Genomic DNA, 20851 nt, shown 5'->3' with positions numbered 1-20851 from the left:
ACATGTTTTTAGAAGTGGGATTTTTTTTTTCGTTCAATCTAATCAATATTTCTGACGATTGGTGAGGAATTTTGCAAATCTAAAACCACAAATATTTTTGACATAATTTTATCTTTAAAATGAGATCCATGATGATATACTTTCGAGTTGTCCGTTATACAAGTATTCATCCTTATCGAGAAAGTATTCATCCTCATCGTGCAAGTGCAAATATAGAAACTGGACACATCACTCATCCTCCTTTACACGTTTTTAGAGGTGGTTTTTTTTCTCCGTTCAATATAACCAATATTTCTGACGATCTATGAGGAATTTTGCAAATCTAAAACCACGAATGTTTTCTACACAATTTTATCTTTCAAATGAGATCCATGATGACATACTTTCGAGTTATCCGTTGCACAAGTATTCATCTCTTATCGAGAAAGTATTAATCCTCATCGTGTAAGTGTAAATATAAAAACTGGATACATCACTCATCCATTTTTTACATGTTTTTAGAGGTGGGTTTTTTTTTCTCCGTTCAATCTAACCAATATTTTTGACGATCTGGGAAGAATTTTGCAAATCTAAAACCACGAACATTTTCTACACAATTTTATCTTTCAAATGAGATCCATGATGACATAGTTTCGAGTTGTCTGTTGCACAAATATTAATATCTTGTCACGCAAGTATTCATACATAAGATATTAAGTATTCATTTATACACATTGAAGTATTCATATCTAAGACATCAAGTATTCATTCATATATCTCTATTTTTTTTCAAAATTTGTTTTTATGTCATTTATTTAATACGCAGTGGCCAAATTCACCATTAATAAAGCTTTGTTCTTTGCAAAACTCGCTACTTCATGAGGAAGGGGAACATAAACATGAAAAAAGATTAATTGCATATACATATACAAAATTATTTTGATACGATCGACAGTGACGGATCTGACCCGGTAGAGACGTGCTCTAGTATTCATTCAAACACATTGAAGTATTCATTCATACACATTGAAGTATTCATTCCTGGCAGAGGCGTGCTTAATTGGGATGGAGTGACGGATGATCTCCGGCAGAATGTTCGCTAGAGCAGGAGCAGCAGGCATAGAGGAAAAAAACCGAGGTGAAAGTGTAAGAGGGAGGGAACTTATTGTATTTATCATTTCGAGATGGGAGAGGGAGGTAGAGGCGGAGGTGAGGTGAAGGTGAGAGAGGGAGGTGGGAGGCGGAGGTGGGAGAGGGAGGCGGAGGCGGAGGCGGAGGTGGGAGAAGAAGATGGAGGTGAAAAAGGAAAATAGAGGTGGAAGAGAAAGATGAAAGAAATAAAGGTTGTTAGAAATAGTAGTTATAGTTATAGTTAAAATAGAAAGTTAGTTGGAGGATGAAATGGAGGATGGATAGGTGGGGATATTATAATTACCCTAATTAAATATTGAACCTTTAACCTTTAGAAAGAAATTGCGTGAACTGAAAGCTTCGTCTGGTTTATACTTTTTGTTTAGTCCCGCTAGTACGGAATTTTCAATCGCGCAATAAGGGAAACCAATATAAGAAACTGGAAACAAAAAAAAAAAAAAAAGGCGGACTAGAGCCTATATAAGAAACTGGAAACAATAAGGGAAGTCACTCAACTGGGCACAAGTATGAATGAGATGTTAGATTGGGATTTCATTTAAAAAGGATCCGATTCACATTTTTATTAATAAATGTATTTGGATCCGATTCACAATTTTTATGCGATTTCTAATTGTAATTCAAAAATCGCATTTTATTACACTAGATCTGGTGTAGTTAAAAAATTGTAATTCAAAAATAATTCAGATATAATTCAAAAAATAAATTCATTTTTTTTATAAATTTGTTTTGTTTATATTTATTATAATGATTATTCTCCAGATAACTTGTGGCATTATTAATTATTTCATGAAAGATATATTGGATTGTATTTTTATATTTGTGTTCAGAAAAATTTCTCAGCTAGTCTACATAAATTAATGACAATTGATTATTGTAAAAAATCTTTACTGAGAGTTAACAGTTAACACCATGTAGCATACGTAGATTAATTAGTTTTTATAGATGGCAAGGAAATGAAACGGTACGGTAGAAATGGAGAAACAAGGAAAAGAACTAGAAAAGAACCTATCTTATATATAAAGCAAATAAGTATTTTACATGTCTGAAAAAATATGCTTTCTTCTGCATATAATTGGATCAAAACAAAGTGAGTCTGTTGAAGAACCTTTCTACAGTACATTGAAATTCTTTCTTTAATCCTCTCTCTGCTTTACTTCCCATTATTTTCAGTCCCACAAAAAACAACACATCCAGTCTCCTTCAACATAGTACCAGTTGTGCCCCATTTACAAAAAGGTTCATCATCCTCTCAATGCCCCCCTGTTGCTTAATTAGCTAGCCCCGGGTAGGTACAATTTCCTGTTAACATACAAGTAAATCACAATGAAAACTGCTTTCTTGATTCAGATAATAATTAGTGTTGCTCTTTAAAAAAATCTAAATAAAATTGGTTTGGTACATTGTGGCAGGATATTGTACAAATTTTTTTTTGTTTGGTTTGGCACATTGCTCTATTCAAATACAACAACTATATTTTAAATAGATTTGAGTCGTGGGTATAATGGTTTGGATTCATCAGATGCTCAACAAAGACTTTGTGAGCTTAAGAACACTCTACTTTTACTCTTAGAAAATAATTAGAATAAACTTCAATTTATTTTTGCAGTATTCTAGTACATGCTTACTCTTTTCTCTTATCTTGTTTGTCTCTGAAACCCTCTTTCAAGGTCTAAGTTTTCTTGTCTAGGGGTTAGGATTTTGGTTTATCTCTGAGTTGGCATATTTTGTTTTACCAGACTATCAGAATTCTCTCGTATCACCACCACACATGTTTTTTCATGCGATGTTTATAATACAAATTATAACTTTGACATGACACATTTATCACATATTTTTAATACTTACATAGCATGTTTTTATGCAGCTACTATCCTAACACCAATTGTGATTAAAATTACTAAGCAAACACTACTAGTATAAGGGGGTTGGGTATCACCATCGAAGCAAAAGGTAAATTATAGCAGTATTATTGTAACCATAATATAATCCGTCGACAATGGTCTCTTGGTAATACCCAAAATTCCTTGATTAGAGAAAACAAATACAAACTATATTCCGAGGAAGGAATTTTGATACAAAAAAGGGTTGCAAGTTGGAACGTAATACAAACTATATATTCTATCTACAATCATGAGTCTATTTTCCATGGTAATGCTAGCTGTACTAGTAACATATAAATAATATTACAATAAATCATATACAAGGACTTGTTACGAGAAAACGAATTTGCCAAAACATCCATATTTCTGTCACACCTTGTGTCCCAGCACGCTGAAGTGTAATCATGCCATTATTTTTCACATCCATCAACGTGTTTTAACCTACATTCCAACGAATAGATGGTTAAAATAACAAAGTCCAACTAAAAGCTCAGTGTCAGTTATTTAACAATCTAGTTCTCTTAAATGGTGTTTATAAAAACAAAATAGCAAAAATATACTTGCATCAGATAGTTTTACCATAATTAATTTATTTCAAATCAGTTAATCCAATAACTAAAATTGATCTTTATATAAGTATATGGTCATGTTCACAGATAAATGAAATGATAGTATAGTCTGGAAATCTAGCACGAATGGTCAGTGACATCATTATTTCGTCATATGGAATGGGTCCAAGTTAAAACCGCAAGGTGCATGGGACAACAAATTTACGAGGCAGGATGACTTCAATTCCAAGAATCAATTTTTACGCAATCGGTAAATAAATCTAAGTATCTCAAACTTTCTTTAATATTTCAAAATTAATATATATTTATATTTCGTAGGCAGTTGAAATAGAAAATATTTTTTATCTACTAAAAATTGCAAATTATAAATCAAAATTTATGTCACAAAGTAATTTGGTTATACCTTAAATGAAACCGAGTAGAAGACACAATTCAAATTTTTACTTGAAACTTGAAGCGACCAGAATTATCGAACAAAGTACGATCAGATTCAATTGAATAGGCCAATCAAACACCACCATCAAACCAGAATTTTAACTTTCTCATCCTTTCGTCGGAATAACAAGCAATAAAAGAGATTCAGCTATTATTTAGGTATTATGCAGCTATAAAGGAATGTAGATTGTGGTTTAGGGTTTAGTTTTTTTTCCTTTGTTTATTAAACATTGGAGAAGAGAAAAAGGAAAAATTAATCTGGATTGGGGAAAAAAAAATTAATCTGGTTTGGGTTTAGGGTTAGGATTTATGGGCATTCTTTACAGTCCGGCCGCCTTTTCATATTTGGTGAAATCTGCATTGTTATTCGCACAAATGGTCAAATTCTTCAAAATATTTAATTTGATCTTTATTTTGGTAACACTTGGAGAACTTGTAAACATAAGGATAGGGTATCATGATAAATTCAAATTATGACCAACTTGAGCAGCATTTCTTACCTTTCCTAGACCATTCATGCCAAATTGAAGTTCAACCTAAAGCAACTCTTCCAGTTTTCAGTCTTTTCCTCTGAAAGAATAGGGTTGCTCACATTAACAATAATTGATTAACTATTTGCAGCTAATGAGGGTTACAATCACAATATTCATTGATTCAACAGTCATTAGGGTTACAATCACAAGATAACGGTCGACTATGATATACACTTGGGTCTGAAATTTTAAGCCTTCATAAATACTCTTGGCCTTTCCAATAATTAATCAACGAACAATAAACAGAGTGATGATTTTTTGTTTGTTTTGGTACTTCCCATTAAAGAACTAACTACATTCACTGAAGTTTATCTGTTAATTAGTTACTGTAGGAAGTCGTCTTCCAGACTATTCGTACAATATGTACAGTTAAATAAAAGCATTTGCAGGACAATGCGAAAGTAGTACTTGAAACAATTCGTAAGTAGTATTTGCGATTGCGGGACAATTCGCAAATAGTATCTGCGGGACAATTAGCAAATAGTATCTGCGGGACAATTCGCAAATAGTATCTGCCGGACAATTCGCAAATAGTATCTGCGGGACAATTCGCAAATAGTATTTGTGGGACGATACAAACAACAGAACCTTTTGATAATACATACATGTGGATAAAAGCAATTTAGACGGATTTGTGCTCTTTAAATTTCAGTTCATTATTTTTTTGTTACCAACGAGCACTTGTAATTATGGAAAATTTGAAGCTTAATTAGGCTTGAGTTAGTGCTGGAGACAACCAAACTTCAGGATCAAAGGTAAAGTTCCTCTTTAAATTTAGATTAAGGAGTAATAAAAGAACATATCTACTTAGGCTTTTCTTATTTGGACTGCAAATTTAGAAATTTTATATGCAATTGACTGCTAAAATGACCATATGACTGTGTTAATATTTTCAAAAACTAAAAGGATACATTTGACACAATCCAACATTTGGAGAGGGAGAAATCAAAACCCTCGTATTCAGAGCATATTTTCACGAGTAAGGCTCTTTAGCTCGTTCTTACTGCTTTTGTGGCGGAACAATCAATTGCTATTAAAAGCAAACTCAAAAATGGGGAAGAAGAAAAAAAATAGAGGAATTGTGGCATACCTTTTTGTCTCTCTTCTCGTCGAATCCTTTCATGGAGATAAGATGCCAAATTTCTTTTCTTTGAGCTCTCTTCTCGCGGCCATTTTTTTTAATACCCCAAAAAAAAAGAAAAATATTAAAAATAACCTCTGTTTTAGATTTTTTTCATATATGCCCTGACCGCCTGGAAACGGGGCGGGCCAAAATTTTAGCAAACCGCCCATTGTATGGGCGCTTCATGCCATTACCAAACCGCCCATAGAATGGGCGGTCCACTTTTTTTTTTTTTCTTTTTTTTTTTTAAGTTTTGTTTTTTTTAAACAGAAATTTTTTTATTTTTTGTATTGAAATATTAGAAATATTGAATATATTTCTTTAAAAATAGATGAAATACAATATAATTTAATTTATTAGAAAGACTACAACAAATAACCCGGATCAATATTTTTCAGGCTGAATTTTTCGCGGCTGTAAGAAAAATTAATATATTTCTTTATGTGTTATTGGACAAAAATAAAAATGTTTAGATTCCGAGTAATTGATCCCGGTTCAAAAGTTACTTCTATGTAATCTAGAAAATATTATAATCCTTCTAGGACATTTAATTTATAAAAAGTTGTATCTATTTTTGAAAAAAAATAAAAACTTTAAGTTATTTAATAATTGTTATTCAAAAAGAATTCTCAAAATAGATACAACTTTTTATAAATTAAATGTAATAGAAGGATTATAATATTTTTTAGATTACATAGAAGTGACTTTTGAACCGGGATCAATAACTCGGAATCTAAGCATTTTTATTTTTGTCCAATAACACATAAAGAAATATATTAATTTTTTTTACAGCCGCGAAAAATCCGTCCTGAAAAATATTGATTCGGGTTATTTGTTGCAGTCTTTCTAATAAATCAAATTATATTGTATTTCATCTATTTTTAAAAAAATATATTCAACATTTCTAATATTTCAATACAAAAAATAAAAAAAATAAAAAAATTTCTGTTTAAAAAAAACTTTCAAAAAAAAAAAAAATGAACCGCCCCAGGTTTGGGCGGTTTGGGGTTCTAATTTTTTTTTTTTTTTTTTTAAACAAAAATTTCTTTATTTTTTATTTTTGGTATTGAAATATTAGAAATGTTGAATATATTTCTTTAAAAATAGATAAAATACAATATAATTTGATTTATTAGAAAGACTGCAACAAATAACCCGGATCAATATTTTTCAGGCCAGATTTTTCTCGGCTGTAAGAAAAATTAATATATTTCTTTATGTGTTATTGGACAAAAATAAAAATGCTTAGATTCCGAGTTATTGATCCCGGTTCAAAAGTCACTTCTATGTAATCTAAAAAATATTATAATCCTTCTAGTACATTTAATTTATAAAAAGTTGTATCTATTTTGAGAATTCTTTTTGAATAACAATTATTAAATAACTTAAAGTTTTTATTTTTTTTCAAAAATAGATACAACTTTTTATAAATTAAATGTCCTAGAAGGATTATAATATTTTCTAGATTACATAGAAGTAACTTTTGAACCGGGATCAATTACTCGGAATCTAAGCATTTTTATTTTTGTCCAATAACACATAAAGAAATATATTAATTTTTCTTACAGCCGCGAAAAATCCGGCCTGAAAAATATTGATCTGGGTTATTTGTTGTAGTCTTTCTAATAAATTAAATTATATTGTATTTCATCTATTTTTAAAAAAATATATTCAATATTTCTAATATTTCAATACAAAAAATAAAAAAAATAAAAAAATTTCTGTTTAAAAAAAAACAAAACTTAAAAAAAAGAAAAAAAAAGAAAAGAAAAAGTGGACCGCCCATTATATGGGCGGTTTGGTAATGGCATGAAGCGCCCATACAATGGGCGGTTTGCTAAAATTTTGGCCCGCCCCGTTTTCAGGCGGTCGGGGCATATATGAAAAAAATCCAAAACAGAGGTTATTTTTAATATTTTTTTTTTTTTTTGGGTATTAAAAAAAATGGCCGCTCTTCTCGTCTGATCAGATATAAAAGGATCAATTTTCTTATCTAGGAAACCCAGCAATTATAGAGGAAGGTATAAAATGGAATAAGACTCAAAAGGGAGGCGCCGGTCATATTTAAACCTAGAAATACTTTGGTAGTCTAGACTCTAGGGTCTATCTACACTGTTTTGTTTCGATCCTGTCCGTTTGTTTGCTTAATTCTGAGTCGTCTGCTCCGTTGGATTTGTCTCCAATTATAAAGGATGCCCGCAGGCCGCAGTTATGCGAATAAGGAGCGGGCCGACAATAACATAAGAAAGAGATGGGTCCAATTATGACCGACCAAATCAAAATATGATTCTCAGTACTTACAAGTATTATATAATTGTTGTTTTAAATCCAAATCAAAATATTTAATTGCTTGACAAGTTCTCTAAGCGTCAATTAATTCTGCCATAGATTTGTGATCAATTAACATGCTCTAAGTTACTTCTATTTTATTATTAGGGTTGTTTATCTGTTTGTTAGAAGATTGCTTCTGTGCTTTGGAAAAACAAACAAACACTCAAATCCAATTCGAAGAGAAACATACAAGCACTCAAATCCAACAATTGCGCTCACCATATGTATGTGGAACTATATAAATTTCATAGTTATGCTAAATTAACAATGACGAGAGATTCAATTATTCCCTTTTTTTTTTATGACACCAAATTATGTACATCCTACATTTTTAAAGTATAAACAATCAATACAAATCATTCAATATGATAGATACATTAAAATGTACTTGCAAATCAAATTTTACATTCTTTTGAATTTATTTACTATTTATTAAGATGGATACAATAATTCAATGGTCTGAAAATTCTGATACTACTAATCCTATGGTGGGGACTAACGTAATAGAGTAGGATGTTTGTTTGGTCTGAATTTTAGTCGTTTATATACAGGGGCAGAGCTAGTTCTTCAAACTATAAAGGTCAAATATAAATGAAGATCAATTATAAAAAAAAATTCATACCGCAAATGGAAGTCAATTTACATTACTTATAACATTTCATTCAAATATATAAAAAATAACATAGAAAAACAAAAAATTAAAAATTAATGAGGTCAATTCAAATAGGGTTTAAAAGTTGACCCTCATATGATTGATGTCAATCCGCACCGGTTTACGTACATCCTTGGAATACATTTTGTGCATTGGTATTCTGTGGTACATCAGCGTAAAAAGAAGGGTTTTGAGGCCATAACGGGTTTTTGGTCGTTAATTGTGGATTAATTGTAGACTAGAAGAAAGAGGCCATACTAAGATAATTGTAGACTATTTTTTTTTTTTTTTTGATTTAAGATAATTGTAGACTAGAAGAAAGAGGCCATAACAGGCTTAATTGGTTGACCCTTATTAGTCCATAATGGGCCTGTAAAATTTGATGAGGCTACGAGACTATAAATGAATTTTCAAATTATAGGATCCATATCGAGTCAAACTTCGTTATTTTAATCTAATTCGATTTTTATTAAGAGCGAACAAAATGTTTATCTATGGATCTAAACAAATATTTTGCTAAATAATATAAAAAATGAATTGTCCTCGTTTTCAGATTTAAGTTCAAGCTCTAGAATGTTGGAAATTAGAAGTACAGAAGATAAATTATGCATGTGTAGCCTTTAAAACCCTCATTAATTAAATTATCCGAATAATTAATATTCCAACAGTTCTTTGCACTCTTAAATGTTAACATTTTGTAGTGAATTTCATATTGCTTATCTTATTATTTTTTTGTCAAAGCTTTTTCTATATTTTTCTGTAACAGGTTCCTTAATTTAAATAATGTTTGTAATGATTTGTCTATAGATAGCATACATTTCTAATTTGCTCATAACAAGAAAAGAAAATTTATTTTTACAATCAATCACCTCTCTTATAGATTCTCCTTCAGGCAAATATAATTTTTTTAAACTGGCTAAAAAAATATCGTGCTAATGGATATGAAATTCTGAATCTCCTTTGTGCTTTCTAGGAAAGTTGATCACAAGCTAATGGATTTAAATGATGAAGCAATCATCATCGCTCCGGTGCCTCAGCATTCGTCAGCACCGATCTGCAGAACCTTTTGGGTTACACTTGCCTTGATCTTTTTTAACTTTATTATTGCATCCATTTCAATTGCATCTAGTTATTTGAGAACAAAGATATTGTGCTCTATAGTCTCCATTTTGGGCATTACGTCTTCTTGCAGCGCAATTGGGTTCGTCATATTGGAACAAGAACGTTCCGTACGTTAAGGCTTTGAAATGGATGTGGATTTGTGCAATTGAGCTATTATTGATGGGTGCGGCATATCTTGCTTGTTTGTACTCTTCGACGATGCCACAGTTTTATCGGATTATTGGATGGATATATAATGTTTGGCTTCAATGTGGTGGTCACCGTAATTACGTACTATGACTACCTCTCGATGAAAGGTTTTGGTCATAATGAAGTTCGTCCTCTTCCTCCTGATGTCGAGGTTGTTGTTGATCCTGCTCCTCCTCAGGTTGCTGCCTAGTCTAAATGTATCACATTATTGATCAATAGGAAGTTTTGTTTAGTTAAGTTTGATCATATACATATAGTTTTGTTTAGTTAAGTTTAACATATAGTGTAGTTAGATTTGATATGTTTATTTTTCATTATGTTGTATGACGATGTCGAAATATATTCTTAATTTCATTTGAAAAGAAATGTAGAAAAATGAATGTGCTAATAAAATTAATGGAAGATGAATATTTTATCATATACATATTTGCATCCATTGATGACATATTGATTTGATAATCTTAACGATTGTTCTGAAATCAATTCAAAACAATTGTTGTATGTTGGAATGTTGTTAGTTGTATACAGTGAAAGTGCATTAAGATCATGTATTTTAATTGTCATTCGATATTCCATTCAAAAATAATAAATAAAATTTAATTGTGAATCACATCATCACAATATATGTATATCAGATTTGAAAATTAGAAATTCTTTATGAAACTAATATGTTATGAATGAACTTCCAATATATAGGTTCCAACTAATTTTAGAAGAATATCCAATTTGACCAGTTTTGACAAATCTTTTTCAGCATGGTGTTAGAACTTAGAACCAAACCAAGAACAATGGTGCTGAGCCAGTTCTGGTTTTGGAGTTTATACTCAAATTTGGGTTTGGAGCTAGAGTTTTAACATAAAATCAAGGACAAACATTAAGAATTATCAAATCGAAGATCATAAAAATACAGTTAATCAACCCTGTCAGGAGACAAGTGGAAAATTACAAGGAGGACCCTGCCATTTTTATTATTTATATTTTAGTCAAATAGTGAGCTATTGATCGAAGAAGTGTTTTGTTTGAAAATCCTTGAATACTTGTTTAATTAAATTCATAGATCCAATTATCTTATGATGCTTACTCAGTCCTTGTACTGTCATTCCATTGCCTGTGTAGGCTGGCGCTTGAGACCTCACTCCAAGCACCATCTTTCTAATGGTCTCATATCTTTTCTTCTTTCCTACAGCATTACATTTCGAACCTTAACTTTTTGAGTTACATGGTGAGTTCCTAGAAATGCTAAGTTCTAAGAAGCATTTCATCGAACAGTTCATGTGCAACCCAAAGTGTGAGATATTTTGCACAACACATCACTAAATGTGCAAACAAAAAACAAAATACCACCTGATGGAACCAAGATGTGCATTACATCTGACAATGCTATGTTGTAAGGGGCATTTCATCGAACACCTTACAACATTTCGTCGAACAACTTGCCACCTTATAACAGTCAATTTGGGTCAAGCCTCAAAAACTCCATGCATGCTTAAATGGCTCTATCTGTAATTTATTATTGACGGCATATATTGAAATAATAATTTTATGTTTTTTTATTAAAGACCAATTGACTGAGTTTGTGATAAGTTGTTCGTTTATACTTTAGACAGTTTGGGGGTGGAAGGAAAGGAACTCTTCTGCGCCTTCTATAGTTCTGGTTTACTATTTCTACTGTGGTAGAGAACTCCTCTAGTTTACTATTTCATGACGCATGCATCAATATCCATCAATACAAAAGCTTCAAGTATCCAAAACTATACACTGTACACCCCCCACGTAAGCATTAGTGAAAGAGCCAATCCAGAGATGATCATCTCTCTCATGAACCTCACTAATTAAAGTTGTGAGGCCACCATTCAAGGCCTCTCCATAATCTTTCCATCTTGATTGAACCTAAAAGCTACTGGGAACTCAGGGGCTGAAACGGCTGGGTCGTTAATCTTAAGTTGGCTCATGGCAACCCAGTATCCCCTTCTAGGATCTCTAGTTATGTTATCTGGGTAACCAGGCAGATTGACAAAGAGCTCGAATTTGCCGGGTTTTGGGTCCCTGATCCAGTACTTGTGTATTTGGCACAAGGAGGTTAAGGAAATAAGGAGGTAACTGTTGTCATGGCTCATTGTTACGCCATTAGGGTATGTGAGATGGCCTTTTAACACAGTGAGTCTTTTTTATTGCACGTTGTATTTCATCAGCCATCCAGTTATGTCATTGGTAAGAACCACCATATAATATTCCCAGCATGTATAAATTTTTAATGGTGAGTTTGGAAGAAAATACAGTTAAATAATCAGTATGAAACTTGTAATCTCATGCATGATCAAGCCAGTTTGGCTATGATTATGAGTTGCTTTTTTACTTTGTTAATCCCTTTATAGCCTTTAATTAATTTCTGTATTCTGTGTTTTTTAATGATCCCCCTATACTTGGGATAGAGTACCTAGATAGTTTGTTGGCCTGAGGCAAATTTCTTATGTTGATATGTCTGTCATTTGCATTGTCTTTTGGGGCTTTGATTATGTTTTAGGTTCTAATTTGTTGTTACTGGTATGTACCAGTGTTTTGGTTGCTTTTCTGTACTTTGGATGATGCTGGCATGTACCAATTTTTATACCTGTTCCTGCTCCAGCATTTTGGAGCTGGTAACAGCCTGACAACAATCATTAGGGTATGTGAACTCCTCTGCGCCTTCTATAGTTCTGGTATACTATTTCTGCTGTCATGATATAAAATGCTCGTTTTGGACGAAATCAAATTAACAACTCAATTCTTCTGTCAAAATTCTGCAGATTCATTTAAACACCGTATATAGGCCTCACAAAAAAGCTCATGGCTCGTGGCTCACTCGATATTTGTCCGTGACTCGATCGGTAACAGCTCGTTCGTTAGTGGATCGAGTTAAAATTAGCTCGCTCGCTACATACTCAAGCCAGAATTAATGAGTTTGAGTTTGGCCTGGCTCGGCACGAGCCAGCTCGGTCGTTAACGAGCTATTTAATATACATAGTTTAATCGGATCCGTTCACTTCAGATTGGAGATATTATGGTCTATGAATGTTATAGCCAGTGTTATGACAATTGCACTTTGGACTGTGTTTAAGTTGATTGGTAATTTTATATGGAATATGTGTGAATTAATTATAAGCAATTAAGTTAATTTGTATGAATTTGTTTGATTTGGTATGCATGAATTTATTCTGTGAATATATTTGTATGAATTTAGGATTTTGATATATTTGTATATATGAATTTAGCTGCAAACTTAATTTATAGTAGTTGATTTTCTTAATTACAATTGAATTAATAATATTCCTCAATAATTAGTCATATAAATATTATTTTATTTTAGCCATAATTGATAAGATGTTTTAAGAAAATTTAAGATATAGCGGGAAAGAAAATATAAAAATTTATAAATCTGTCAAGCTAATAACAAGCCACCAGTCGGTCTTGAGCAATAATTTTAGCTCGGACAAGCCACCAGTCGGTCTTGAGCAATAATTTTAGCTCGGGACCTAAAATCCAAACTCGCTCGCTCAACTTGATACATGTTAAAATTAGCACTCTGACATGTCATAGAATCAGAATGGATATAATCAAAGAAGGAATGATAAAACATAGAAGGTAACTCGTGGAGGTGAATCTGGCCAGCTCATGACCCATGAAGGATTCGGTCATGACTCATGGAGGGGGCGATACTTCTTGATTACTTTACTTAGATGGTGTCATGACTCATGGAGGAGGCTCATGGAGGGGGCGATACTTCTTGATTTCTTTACTTAGATGGCTAAAGTTATTTCTTATTTTGTATAAATATAGTATATGTTAAATATAGAAAATATAAAAAATAAAAAGATATATTTGTAATTCTATAAGAGAGGTTGTATTGTAACAGCAGAGATATAGAACAGAAGAAAAAAATGATTGTAATGCTTAACTCATTTGATAAATAAATCAGGGTGGGAAGGGAGTTCTTGGGAGTGTGTTGTTCTCTGTGTGCATGATTTTTTGTCATGGTATCAGAGCAAGGTTCCGAACTTGGCTTCTGACTGCTCTATATAAAGTTTTTTCTTTTTTGGTGGTATTGTTTTTTGAAAAAATGTCAGGTTCTGAGAATGGATCCAAACCAGAAGACCAAACCAACACCGCAACCTTAATTGAGCAAATGGCGAAGATGATGACTCAAATGGCAGCTATGCAAGCTGCTGCCATGAGTAACCCTCAACCGGTGACACATAGTGTTGCCATGACAGAGGGAGGTATGCATTCGAAGCCGATTGACGTGAAAATGGATGGCACAAACTACACCTACTGGTGTCAGGCCATAGAGATGTATGTCAAAGGTCGTGAGAGGATGAGTCACCTGACGGGCATCCCGGCACCGCCGGGTATGAATGATCCGGGGTTTCGCAAATGGGAGGTCGATGATGTGATTGTCAAGGGATGGCTCATAAACTCTCTAGAACCAAGGTTACAAAGCAAGTACATCCGTCATCCTACAGCAAGAGATGTTTGGAAGGCGCTAGAAACCACCTACTATGACGGAAGTGATGAGGTACAGGTTTTTTCACTCAACAGAAGGGTCACACGCCTTAAGCAAGAAGGGAAGAATATTGAAGAATTTTATGATGAGCTTCAAGCATTATGGCAAGAGATTGATTTTAGATGCCCAAACCCCATGGATACCCCAGGTGATATTGAGAAGTTCAATCTCTTTATTCAAAAGGCGCGAGTATATACTTTCCTCGATGGTCTTGAGGATCGTTTCGATGCAATTCGGGCTCAAGTTCTTCAACTAAAACCATTCCCAACAATAGAACAAGCCTTCGGTCATGTGAGACATGAAGCAACTCGACAAACTGTGATGATGAAAGAATACAAGGATGCCACAACAAACTCACTCGCCATGGCAACAAAGGGGTACAGATCATATGAGGTAAATCTAAACTCAACTAAAAAATCTGGGTTTACTAACAAGTCTAAGTTGAAATGCTCAAACTGTGGTGGCACGGGACATACGAGAGAAGGTTGTTTTGAGCTGATCGGTTATCCAGACTGGTGGAAAGACCCAAGAAAGAAGAAACAAGGAGATAACAGCCGAGGTCGAGCAAGCTTAGCAGTTTCCAGGGAACCTCAGCAAACAGGTGCCAAAGAGACAGACAATCTCTCTCTTGTTGACAGTAGGTGTGTAGCAGCCACTACTCAAGTCCAAAAGGACCAAACTGACCATGCTCAACCTCCTGACTCGGCACAAACATACTGTGCAATAGGTACTGATCAAGGAGAGCAAGGCAAAGGTAAATCTTGTACAAAGTATATGATTAAAAACAGTAGTAAAAATACGAATTGGGTAATTGACTCGGGGGCAACTGGCCATATGACATATGAGGATGGTGAATTTAGAGAAATAAGGAAACCTCATAAAACCGGTATTATTAATGCTAATGGAGAGATGTACCCAGCAACAGGGGCAGGTGATATTCATATCTCCCCAAGGTTCACTCTCAATAATGTACTCTTAGTCCCATCTCTGTCTACAAAGTTGATGTCAATTAGTCAATTAACAGAGGACTTAAATTGTGTTGCCATTATGTATCCTAATCATTGCGAGTTTCAGGATATACTCTCGGGAGAGACGATTGGCCGTGGTACTAAAAGGAATGGACTGTATTATCTGGAAGAGTTGAAGACTGGGAGAGCTTTTCTTACCTCAGAAATTGGAAAGGTTCAAAGAAATAAAGTGCTTTTGTGGCATAAAAGGCTAGGTCACCCGTCTTTTGGGTATATGAAAAAGATCTCTCCACATCTTTTTCTAGGTTTGAATAATGAAGATTTTATTTGCGAAACTTGTATTAAGGCCAAGAGCCATAGAACCAGTTTTGGTAATAGTTTGAATAAATGTGTTGAACCTTTTGAGCTTATTCATACTGATGTTTGGGGACCCTCCCCGGTTATTTCTAAATCTGGTGGAAAATGGTACGTTATTTTTGTTGATGATTGCACACGAATGACTTGGTTATACATATTAAAAACAAAGGATGAGGTTTCTAGAACCTTTCGAAGTTTTCATAAAATGATCACAACACAGTTTGGAAAAAAGATTAAAATGGTAAGAAGTGATAATGGCACGGAATATATAAATAGGGATCTACAAAGTTTTTTTTCAGAAAATGGAATCCTCCAAGAGACCTCATGTGTAGGAACTCCACAACAGAATGGTGTGGCAGAGAGGAAGAACAGACATCTACTGGAAATAACTAGATCGCTATTATTTGAGAATAATGTACCTGCTAGTTTTTGGGATAATGCTGTTTCTTGTGCTGTTTACCTCATGAATAGAATGCCTACTACAGCAAACAATTTCCAAACTCCCTTACAAAGTTTGTCATCACACGTTCATATACCCTCTATCCTAAATTTACCTCCTAGAGTATTTGGTTGTAGTGTGTATGTACACATCCAGAAACATAGCCGCAACAAACTTGAATCTCGTGCAGAAAAATGTGTATTTCTAGGGTGTGGACAATTTCAGAAAGGGTATAAATGTTATAATCCTTCTACTAGAAAGTTTTATGTGACTATGGATGTGACATTTTTAGAAAATGAGGCATACTTTAGACAAAACCAGGATCTTGCTCAGGGGGAGAGTGAGACTGACCAAGATCTCGGTTTTCTGCAACTCAGCCAGCCGATTCAAGCAACAAATGAAAACTTAGGTTGTGACCTTTCTCAGCCCGAAATTACAGAGCCAAATCAGGACTAGACTCGGCCTACATCAGGTCCACAGGAGTTTGATTCAGATGAGGGAGCTGGTCCTAATTTGGTCCATAATACCCCTGCCCAACTCCGAGTTTATACTCGGCGCAATACACAAACTAACCTGAAACGAGAGGAGAATGAAACAAACCAATGGGAAGAACGCAAGGAGAATGAAGAAGAAATAATACAGTCTATTCCTACACTGCCAGTCTCTCCCCATAATGAACCTCAGGTACGTATCTCTGAACAAAGGTACACTCTTCCCCCCCGAGTAAATCGTGGAATACCTCCAGCTCAATATGTGCCAGAAAATGGTACTTATCGCAAGGTGAATTACCCAATTTCGAATTACACTTGCACTACATTGCTACCAGATCCTTTAAAGGCCTTTGTAAACCAACTCTCTTCTATTACTATACCTGAAAAAGTTGAAGATGCTATGAAAGAAAAAAAATGGATCCAGGCAATGAAAACTGAGATGAATGCACTTGAAAAAAATTCAACTTGGGAATTAGTTGAGTTACCTTAAGACAAGCATGTTGTAGGGTGTAAATGGGTCTACTCAATTAAGTACAATGAAAAAGGGGAAGTAGAAAGATACAAAGCACGTCTTGTGGCTAAGGGTTATACTCAAACGTATGGAATTGATTTCCAAGAAACTTTTTCACCTGTGGCCAAACTAAACACGATTCGAGTTATTTTGTCTCTTGCAGCTAACTTTGATTGGCCTTTGCATCAATTTGACGTAAAAAATGCATTTCTGCATGGCGACTTGGAGGAAGAAATTTACATGGAGATTCCACCAGGGTACCTCATGCCTGAAACAAGAAACAAAGTGTGCAAACTAAAGAAGGCTCTTTATGGGCTCAAGCAGTCACCCAGAGCATGGTTTGGGAGATTTTGTAATGCTATGAGAAGCTACGGATATATACAAGGAGACTCAGATCATACCCTCTTCTTTAAAAGAGTTGAAGGTAAAATAACTATCCTTATTATTTATGTGGATGACATGATCATCACGGGAGATAATTTAGAGGAAATCAAGAGACTTGAACAAAAGTTGTCTGGAGACTTTGAAATGAAAAATTTGGGGGGCTTAAAATATTTTCTTGGGATAGAAGTGTCCCGGAACAAAAATGGTATATTCTTGTCCCAAAGAAAATATGTACTGGATCTCTTGACTGAAGTGGGTATGCTTGAATGTAAACCTGCTGATACACCAAGCGTGAAAAATGTCAAACTTGATGTGAACAGATCAAATAAGTCTGTTAACAAAGAAAGGTACCAACGGCTGGTAGGAAAGTTAATATATTTGTCACACACTCGCCCGGATATAGCTTATGCAGTTAGCATAGTTAGCCAATTCATGCATAACCCAGCAGAAGAACACATGGAGGCAGTTATGAGAATCATTAGATACCTCAAGGGGACTCCTGGACGAGGTATCAAATTCATAAAACATGGACACACTGAAATTATAGGGTATACTGATGCAGATTGGGCAGGTAATATCATAGATCGAAAATCAACCGATGGGTATTTTACATTTGTTGGGGGAAATCTTGTAACCTGGAGAAGTAAAAAACAAAATGTTGTGGCTCTTTCAAGTGCAGAAGCTGAATTCAGAGGAATGGTCAAAGGCGTGTGTGAGTTACTCTGGTTAAAGAAATTAGTTATTGAGCTGGGGTTTAAATCAGAAAAGGAGATGCAATTATTTTGTGACAATAAAGCTGCGATTGATATCTCACACAACCCGGTGCAACACGATAGAACTAAACACATTGAGGTAGATTGACATTTTATTAAAGAAAAATTAGATTCAAGAATTATTTCCCTGCCATTTGTAAGATCCCAGGAACAAGTGGCAGACATTCTCACCAAGGCCGTAGGAAGCAAGGAATTTGATGATGCTCTAATAAAGATCGGGATGGAAGATATTTACGTGTCCAAGTGAGGGGGAGTGTTAAAATTAGCACTCTGACACGTCATAGAATCAGAATGGATCTAATCAAAGAAGGAATGATAAAACATAGAAGGTAACTCGTGGAGGTGAATCTGGCCAGCTCATGACCCATGAAGGATTCGGTCATGACTCATGGAAGGGGCGATACTTCTTGATTACTTTACTTAGATGGTGTCATGACTCATGGAGGAGGCTCATGGAGGGGGCGATACTTCTTGATTTCTTTACTTAGATGGCTGAAGTTATTTCTTATTTTGTATAAATATAGTATATGTTAAATATAGAAAATATAAAAAATAAAAAGATATATTTGTAATTCTATAAGAGAGGTTGTATTGTAACAGCAGAGATATAGAACAGAAGAAAAAAATGATTGTAATGCTTAACTCATTTGATAAATAAATCAGGGTGGGAAGGGAGTTCTTGGGAGTGTGTTGTTCTCTGTGTGCATGATTTTTTGTCAATACACCAATAAGCCGAGTACGAGTGTGACTTAGCTCGCTCTTTAACAGCTCATTGTCACCCCTAACCGTATATACTACTATGTACTAACTAAATACATTTAAGAGAATGATCAGTTTCATGATGCACACATCAATTTCCATCAATACAAATGCTTGAAGTATCCAAAACTATGCACTGTACACCCCCACGTAACCATTACTGACAGATCCAATCCAGAGAGAACCATCTCTCTCATGGATCTCACTAATTGAAGTTGTGAGTCCGCCATTCAAGGCCTCTATAATTTTTCCGTCTTGATTCAACCTAAAAGCTACCGGGTGCTCAGGGGCTGAACCGGCCGGGTCATCAATCTTAAGTTGGCTCATGGCTACCCAGTATCCCCCTCTAGGATCTCTAGTTATGTTATCTGGGTAACCAGGCAGATTGACAAAGAGCTCGAATTTACCGGTTTTGGGGCCCCTGATCCAGTACTTGTGTATTTGGCACAAGGAGATTAAGGAAATAAGGAGGTGACTGTTGTCATGGCTCATTGTTACGCCATTAGGGTATGTGAGATGGCCTTTTAACACAGTGAGTCTTTTTTATTGCACGTTGTATTTCATCAGCCATCCAGTTATGTCATTGGTAAGAACCACCATATAATATTCCCAGCATGTATAAATTTTTAATGGTGAGTTTGGAAGAAAATACAGTTAAATAATCAGTATGAAACTTGTAATCTCATGCATGATCAAGCCAGTTTGGCTATGATTATGAGTTGTTTTTTTACTTTGTTAATCCCTTTATATCCTTTAATTAATTTCTGTATTCTGTGTTTTTTAATGATCCCCCTATACTTGGGATAGAGTACCTAGATAGTTTGTTGGCCTGAGGCAAATTTCTTATGTTGATGTGTCTGTAATTTGCATTGTCTTTTGGGGCTTTGATTATGTTTTAGGTTCTAATTTGTTGTTACTGGTATGTACCAGTTTTTTGGTTGCTTTTCTGTACTTTGGATGATGCTGGCATGTACCAGTTTTTATACCTGTTCCTGCTCCAGCATTTTGGAACTGGTAACAGCCTGACAACAATCATTAGGGTATGTGAACTCCTCTGCGCCTTCTATAGTTCTGGTATACTATTTCTACTGTGGCGGAGAACTCCTCTGCTGTCATATCAGTAGATGAACAGAAGCATGATATTAAATGCTCGTTTTGGACGAAATCAAATTAACAATGTAAGGAAATATGATCAAATGGCCCATATAAAACAAGCCATTTAAACCACACTATTAATTAGCCCATTTAATTAGGCCTTGATTATTATCCAACTTATAACGTCAACAATATGGCCTGATTAAATCATGATTTAAAGGGTGCGTTGACTGTTTTATGTATAATCTGTAAGGATGCATACTGATTAAAAGGTGCGCTATTAAATGGCTTAATTAAATGGTGCGATTCATGTAAATTAGTACAGGCCAGATACATCTCCCTTTATCCATCTTTCGGCTGCGTAATTATCACCAGAATGTACAGGCCCGATTAAAGAGTGCGAATGTTCTGTGCCATATTCATTTCCCCTGTAATTATTGCTTTAATGACATGCATATTATATATATATATAGAGAGAGAGAGATAGGCTAATATCAAAACGTTTGCACCAACCCTCCCGTGCGACCGATTCAATTTCCGATTTTTAAAGTCCAAATGATAAATCTGAA

At 34.4% G+C, this 20851-nt stretch overlaps 2 protein-coding genes across 2 annotated transcripts; one reads left to right on the top strand and one right to left on the bottom strand.

Annotated features, from left to right (window-relative positions):
- The first annotated feature begins 14000 nt into the window (after positions 1 to 14000).
- LOC144563255 (uncharacterized) lies at positions 14001 to 16337 on the top strand. The gene is made up of 2 exons (XM_078313044.1): positions 14001 to 15259; positions 15580 to 16337. Exons 1-2 carry the CDS (start codon positions 14062 to 14064, stop codon positions 15615 to 15617), a joined length of 1236 nt encoding a protein of 411 aa, XP_078169170.1. The 5' UTR covers positions 14001 to 14061; the 3' UTR covers positions 15618 to 16337.
- Positions 16338 to 19316: 2979 nt separating this feature from the next.
- Positions 19317 to 19679, bottom strand: LOC144562381 (protein STRICTOSIDINE SYNTHASE-LIKE 10-like). Its single transcript, XM_078311633.1, has one exon. It carries the CDS (start codon positions 19677 to 19679, stop codon positions 19317 to 19319), a length of 363 nt encoding a protein of 120 aa, XP_078167759.1.
- Between the last annotated feature and the right edge of the window lie 1172 nt (positions 19680 to 20851).

This window comes from Carex rostrata, chromosome 1 (assembly GCF_964058835.1).
Source record: "Carex rostrata chromosome 1, lpCarRost1.2, whole genome shotgun sequence".
NCBI classification, from domain to species: Eukaryota; Viridiplantae; Streptophyta; class Magnoliopsida; order Poales; family Cyperaceae; genus Carex; species Carex rostrata.
The sequence above is the reverse complement of the archived record's forward strand: the minus strand, read 5'-3'. Positions and strand labels throughout refer to the sequence as shown.

Bases quoted from the DNA above. Each gene is read 5' to 3' on its own strand.
- LOC144563255 (XM_078313044.1), top strand. From the start codon at position 14,062: ATGTCAGGTTCTGAGAATGGATCCAAACCAGAAGACCAAACCAACACC. The intron at 15,260-15,579 runs GTAAATCTTGTA...TGCGAGTTTCAG, and splicing joins TCAAGGAGAGCAAGGCAAAG to GATATACTCTCGGGAGAGAC.
- LOC144562381 (XM_078311633.1), bottom strand. From the start codon at position 19,679: ATGAGCCATGACAACAGTCACCTCCTTATTTCCTTAATCTCCTTGTGC.